Source organism: Canis lupus, chromosome 9 (assembly GCF_003254725.2).
Source record: "Canis lupus dingo isolate Sandy chromosome 9, ASM325472v2, whole genome shotgun sequence".
Classification (NCBI taxonomy): domain Eukaryota; kingdom Metazoa; phylum Chordata; class Mammalia; order Carnivora; family Canidae; genus Canis; species Canis lupus.
In genome coordinates this window covers 36,402,776-36,409,645 of record NC_064251.1, presented here as the reverse complement: position 1 = coordinate 36,409,645, position 6,870 = coordinate 36,402,776, and the positions used below count along the sequence as shown (strand labels likewise).

General features: G+C 41.6%; 1 protein-coding gene across 1 annotated transcript; it reads right to left on the bottom strand.

Moving 5' to 3' along the window:
* Positions 1-4,099: 4,099 nt before the first annotated feature.
* Positions 4,100-4,623, bottom strand: LOC112655528 (prefoldin subunit 6-like). The gene is given in 2 exon segments (XM_025440696.3): positions 4,100-4,438; positions 4,440-4,623. Coding segments are annotated over 2 exon segments (390 nt in total). The 5' UTR covers positions 4,512-4,623; the 3' UTR covers positions 4,100-4,120.
* Positions 4,624-6,870: the final 2,247 nt, after the last annotated feature.

The following is a 6,870-nucleotide window of genomic DNA, read 5'->3' as shown; positions in this document are numbered from 1 at the left end:
TCAGGAGGTCCGAGTGGGGCCTCAGCACCTGCATTTCTAGTAAGTTCCCAGTAATACTAAGGCTACTTGTGTAGGGACCACATTTTGAGAACCACTAATGTATGGGGACAAGAGCAAATGCTTTTGACTCAGGTAGACTTTAACTTGTTTGAGTGTCAATTTCTTTGAAATCAAGGTAATAATCCCACCTCATGGTGGTAGCTATGAATTAAAGAGGGAATGCATAAAAACAACTTAGCTTGGTGCCTAGCACATGAGTGATCAATAAACATTGGCTCCTATTAATATGCCTAGTACTGAATTTGTGCTGGCTGCTTTTCTGAACTGTTCACAGGCCATTGCTGTATCATCCATCTGCACACTAGAGTTGGGGTTGGTCAGTTACTGGTCTCAGCTTTTCTTGGGTTCATATGGGTAGTGGGTAGGTTTCTTTTTTTTTTTTTTTTTAAGATTTGTTTATTAATTGAGAGAAAGCAGGTGAGATAGATAGAGAGAGAGAGTACTGAGTAGGGGGAGCAGCAGGGGGAAAGGGAGAAGCAGAGTCCACTGAGCAGGGAGCCTGATGTGGGGCTTGATCCCAGGACCCTGGGATCATGACCCGAGCTGAAGGCAGACACTTAAACCACTGAGCCACCCAGGCACAGTGGTAGGTTTCAAAATTGGTTACCTGAAGAAAGTAGGTTGATTCACTAAGGAAGAATGAAGCGAAAAGTACAAATCCTTCAAGTGGGTAGAGGGAACCCTAGTTGAAGGGGGAGGACCCCTCTATTCACTGTTTCTCTTCTGCTCCTTGGCTGGGTACTTGTGATGCTGTCAGTATCTTACTTTACAAAGTCCATTCATAGATATCAGGTCAAGAAGATGGCTGCCCAGTCTAGCCTGGCTCCCAGGGAGGGCAAACCTCTGCACCATTTGGATGGGACTCCCAAAGGAGCTCCCAGCTGCAGGCCAGCCTCACCCTGAACATCCTCATTCCTGTCACACATCAGATGCTGGGCTTCCTGCCTTACGCTTGAGATGTATGTTTCAAAAGTAAGATGTCACCTCAGCTTCTATTCCCAAGATTCTGTATTGGTTCCTGCCTGGTCCTTCTGCCTCATGGTGGTCCCCAGGCTCAAGGGTTGAAAAGGACTGGTGGACAGAGCCAGCCAGGCAGTAGATTGACATACCATCTCTCCCTCCTCCCCAGTCTACAGGCTTAGGCCTGGGAGGCCCCTCCCACTGCTTACACCCCCCACCCCAACTCTCCCAGGCCCTAAAAGATGTTCAAAATCTCCAAAAACCACAGGGGCAGAGCATGCTCTGGGATGTGCTTCTCCTCAATACCTGCTAAAATGATGCAATGGTTCTGGGGTCGGACTGCTTATTTGTTGCAACCATGGATATGTTAATGAAGCTCCTGGTACCATGCATGGTTTCCTCCTTTGTCAGATTGAAGCTAATGATCTTACCTGCCTCAGAATTGCTGAGAGGATTAAGTGGGATATTTTATGGCTAGTGTTTAGGACAGATCCTGACACATAGGAAACTCGTAATAATATTGACTTGTATTACTATTAGTTTTTGGGCTAAAGTTTTTTTTTTAAAACTACTGATATTTCGCCTTCTATGGTAGGTTCAATAATATCTCCTAAAGATATATTAAGTCCCATCCCCTCGTACCTGTGAATCTGATCTTATTTGGATAGGCTCAGTTAAGGATCTCAAGGTGACATCTTCCTGGGTTTAGAGAGGGCCCTAAATCTAATGACTGGTGTCCTTACAAGAGAAAGGACACAGAGAGAAACACAGGCAAGAAGGCCATATGAAGATTAGACTTATGCTGCCACAAGCCAAAGAACTGGAGCCACTCTGGAATGAGAAAGGAAAGATTCTCCTTTAGAATTTTCAGAGAGAGTGTGGGTCTACTGGCAACTTGATTCCCAACTCTGGTCTGCTGAAGTGTGAGAAGAAAAATGACTATAGTTTAAGCCACAAGTCTATGATGAGTTGTCATGGCAGCCCTGGGAAACAAATACATCTTTCTTTCTGATTGTTCAGAGGCCCTGCCCAGGCTCACATTTGGGTACATTTGGAAGGGTCTAGAACGGTCTGTTCACATTTCTCTCTCCTCCTAGAAGAAACTCCGACCTCTCAGGGAAATCTACCTTGGTGTTAAGTGAGAAAAAAAAGAGATAATTTAGCTAAAAAATATTTACCTCTAAGCATTAAAAACTTTCCCTTACACACCTGCATTCCAAAGGAAGCCTTCTTGGAACGTGGGTCTGAAGATTTTCAAGGCGCTCTTGGTCTCCCTGGCTGGGCTGGCTTACTCTGCAGAAGCACTTCTGCCAAAATGCTGACCACACCAAAGGGTCATGAGAGCCTTCTTTGTCCTGCTTGGTCTGCAGTGCAGGCTTGGCACATCATTGTCCAAATAAATGTTTATTGACTTAAGGCATGAGGGAGGGGTTTTACATGTCGCCACTCCTGGCCACCTCTACCCTAGTCCTAGAAAATTCCATGAGAAGTAAAAACATGTCCATACACAGAGTTGTACACAAATGTCTAGAGAGGCTTTATTTACAATAGACAAATCTGGAAACAATACAAATGCCCATCAAAAGGTGACTGAATAAGTAAATTGTTCCATTTAATGGAATACCATTCAGCAGTAAAAAGGACTGATCTACCTACTGGTATAGACAAATCTCAAGGTTATAATGCTGAATGAAAAGAAGCCAGACACAAAAGAATATACAATTTATTCCATTTACATGTAATTCTAGAGAATGCAAATTAATCTATTTTGACAGGAAGAGCAGAAGTTACCTGGGGCTGGGCTGAAGGAGAGATTGGCTCCAAAGGGATAAGAGGGAACTTTTGAGGGAACTCTTACAGAAATGGAAATATTCTGCATCTTGATCGTGGTCATGGTTACATTGGTGCATGGTTATATGTTTGTCAGAACTCTTCAAATTTATAGTTTAAATGGGTTCAGTTTATTGTATGCAAATTATATCTCAGTAAAGTTGATTAAAAAGAAAACTCTAGGGGTGCCTGGGTGCCTCAGTCAATTAAGCAGACTTCTCTTGATTTCAGCTGGGGTCATGATCTTGGAGTCCTGGGACTGAGCCCCACATCACGCTTTGCACTCAACACGGAGTCTGCTGGAGGATTCTCTCCCTCTCCTTCTGCCCCTCCCCTCATTTGCAGTCAATCTCTCTCTCTCTCTCTCTCAAATAAATAAATAAACCTTGAAAAATAAAAAGAAAATTCTAAAAAAAAAAAAAAAAAAAAAAGAAAATTCTGTGAAGCCATGGACCCTAAGTACTACATCCTCTACTTTAATAAAAATAGGACATGCATTTGCATGTGGAGAAGTCTATTTGAGAACTTATTAGGACAGCAGATAAGGACTGAACACCAGTCCAGTGTGGGCACCTGGTTACCACTGGTAAGTCCATAAGGCAGGTTGTGCCCTCAGGAGGCCTAAGACTGAAACACAGCTTGCCAAGTTCTCAAAGAGAGACGAGCTAGGATGAAAAGGATGAGCCAAGAGCTAAGAATAAGAATTTGCATCCCACTTTCTTGCCTGAGATGCTTATTACAAGTGTTAAAAATGTCTGGACTCCATCCCTGACTTTCTCAGAATTGTTGAAAAGGCCTGGGAATATTTATTCTTAATAAATATCCCAGGTAAATCTTCACATCAGGTAAATTTAGAGAAAGTGCTTGACTGGATCTCCATTTCAGGCATAGGTGAGAAACACTATCCCTAGCCAATTATAGGACTTTAAACTAAAAGGACATATGAAGGGTAACCCACCTACCTATCTACCTCTGACCAATGAGAATCTGTCAGGGATGCCTGGGTAGTGCAGCCATTGAGTATCTGCTTTGGCTCAGGGTGTGATCCCAGAGTACCAGGATCAAGTCCCACATCAGGCTCCCTGCATGGAGTCTGCTTCTCCCTCTGCCTGTGTCTCTGCCTCTCTCTCTGTATCTCTCATGAATAAAAAAAATTTTTTTTTTTTTTTTGGCTGGTCAGAAAACAGCCAGGGGTTTTCACATTTTATTAGCTACAGCATAGACCCTTGAGCTGCCTCATTCCCCCCCCCCCCACCCACCCACCATGGGGTCAGGCCTTCCCAGAAGCCCCTGCCTTGGCTGCCTGGGCCCTCTGGAACTCCTGCTGCAGCTGAGCCAGGGTCTCCCTCTGTTGCTCTGACTGCCGCTCAAGGTCCCGGAGCTGGGATTCGTATCGCTTAATTTCAGCTGTGATATAGTCCAGCCTCTTCCCCACTGTGGCACGAGCCTCTCCCAGCTCCTGTTTGACCAGCACAGGACCCAGAAGTTTAAAGACCACGTTGGATCCATCTAGCAGGGCCAGCTCCTCCTTCACGATATTATTTTCTGTTAGCTGCGCCTCAAGCTTCTGTCTCCCCGACATGGATTTTACTCAAGTCCTTCTGTAGCTGCTGATATTTCTCCACTTCTCCCTGTAGCTTCTTCTGGATTAGCTCAGCCATGGCGGGGACGAAGGCCCGCGAGGAGTGGGAGCGGGCGCTGGGTCTCACTCTGGGAGGTACCTAAACTCCCCTTTCTGGCCCAGCGTTCTCGCTCTAAATATTTTTTTTTTTAAATTAGAAATTTAAAACTAGATTTATAGGTACCTGAGTGGCTTAGTTGGTTAAGTATCTGATTCTTGGTTTCAGCTCAGGTCACAATCTTTCTTTCTTTCTTTTTTTTTTATAAATTTATTTTTTATTGGTGTTCAATTTGCCAACATATAGAACAACACCCAGTGCTCATCCCGTCAAGTGCCCACCTCAATGCCCTTCACCCTCAGGTCACAATCTCAGGGTCATGAGATCAAGCCCCAGGTCAGGCTCTGTGCTCAGCAGGGAGTCTGCTTGAGATTCTCTCTCCTTACCCTTCCCCCATTTGTGCCTGTGTACTCATACACTCTCTCTCTAAAATAAATAAATAAATAAATAAATAAATAAATAAATAAATATTTTAAAAAGTTATTTATAAAGTAAATAAATAAAAAATAAAAGTAGATTTAAAACACTTTGAGAAGATAGAAATCCTCAATGATATCTCAAGGTTGCAAAATCACTTCAAAAGGCAGTGAAGTATAGTAGTCATACTTTCTGCCTGGATGTTAGAAAGAGACTCCTACTGACCATCAGTATAATCCTGGGGCTTTTATTCATCTTCTCTTGACTTCAGTCTTTTCATCTCTAAGAGGGGGATAATAATGATGGTATGTCAAAGGCAAACAGAAACCAGCCAGAGAAAGAGCTCCAAGTGGCCAGAACAGGAACATTTTGGGTGACAAAATAAATAACATAGAATTGGATTTTAACTCAAAGTATAAAATTAAAATATCCATGAGGTTGTATTGATAGAAATGACTGAATACATAAAACCCCAATTAAGGGGCATCTGACAAAATATCTGATTGGCACTCCTTAAAACTGTCACGGTCATCAAAAACAAGGAGAATTGGAGAAAGGGTTTTAGCCAAGAATGGCCTAAGGAGACTACATGTAATGTGATATCCTATATGAGATTCTGGAGCAGACAAAGGATATTAGGTTAAACCTAAGGAAATCTGAATAAAGTATGTATAGACCTTACTTAATAATAATGTACCAATATCAATCAATTTGTTGTGACAATGACACCATATTAATGCAAGATGTTAACAATAGGGGAAACTAGTGTGAGCAATATGGGAATTATATTACTATCTTTGCAGCTTTCCTTCAAATCTATTCTAAAATAAAAAGTTTATTTTATTTTTTTAAAAGATTTTATTTATTTATTTGAGAGAGAGACAAAGATAGCAACAAAGAGCATAAGCAGGGAGAAGAGGGAGAAGCAGACTCTCCACTGAGCAGGAAGCCAGATGTGGGGCTTGATCCGAGGACCCTGAGATTATGACCTGAGCCAAAGGCTGATGCTTAAACAACTGAATCACCCAGGCACCTCTATAAAGTTTATTTTTAAAATAATAGTGGATAATAGTGGGGGACCTGGGTGGCTTGGTCAGTTGAGGGCCCATCTCTTGGTTTCAGCTCAGCGGGGAGTCTGCTTCAAATTCTCTCTCTCCCTCTCTCTCTGCCCCTCCCCTGGCTCATGAGCATATATGTGTTCTCTCAAATAAATAAATAAATGAATAAATATTAAAGAAAAAGTGGATAATAGTGTTTATGTTATGTCGTTGCTTTCATAAGAGAACTTACATCAAGCATTTAGCATACTAGCATATGGTAAGTTTTTACAGTCAGCTGTTAATTATTATTGTTCTTATTTCTATTTTTCTTATTAAAACAGAAATACATACTCATTATAGAAAAATTTATATACAAACCAAATAAAGAAATAAGCCACAGAAAATGATGAAGAACATCCATAATCTTACCTTGTCTGAGACAACTACCAATCACAGCTGGCTGTGGGTCCCTGCAGATATAATTAATTGTTTGCAAAATTTCAATCATACCATACATACACAATATGGTAAGTGAAGTGGCCATAGTTTAATTAAATAACATTTCTGCTATTCCAACTCTTTGCTTGTATAAGTTGTCAAGAGCATAAGTAATGGGCTAAATATTAATTAGGGAAAAAAAAGAAAATCCTGAAAAATTATAAAAATTGCGGACCAGTGCTTAAATATACAAAAACAGTGTTCAATAGTTCATGAAAACAACCTTCATCTGAAAAGCCAATGACTCACTTTTCTAGATCTATTTTGTTTCATAATTTAAAAAATATATATTTTTTTAAGTAAAGAAAAAAAGAGGGATCCCTGGGTGGCGCAGCGGTTTGGCGCCTGCCTTTGGCCCAGGGCGCGATCCTGGAGACCCAGGATCG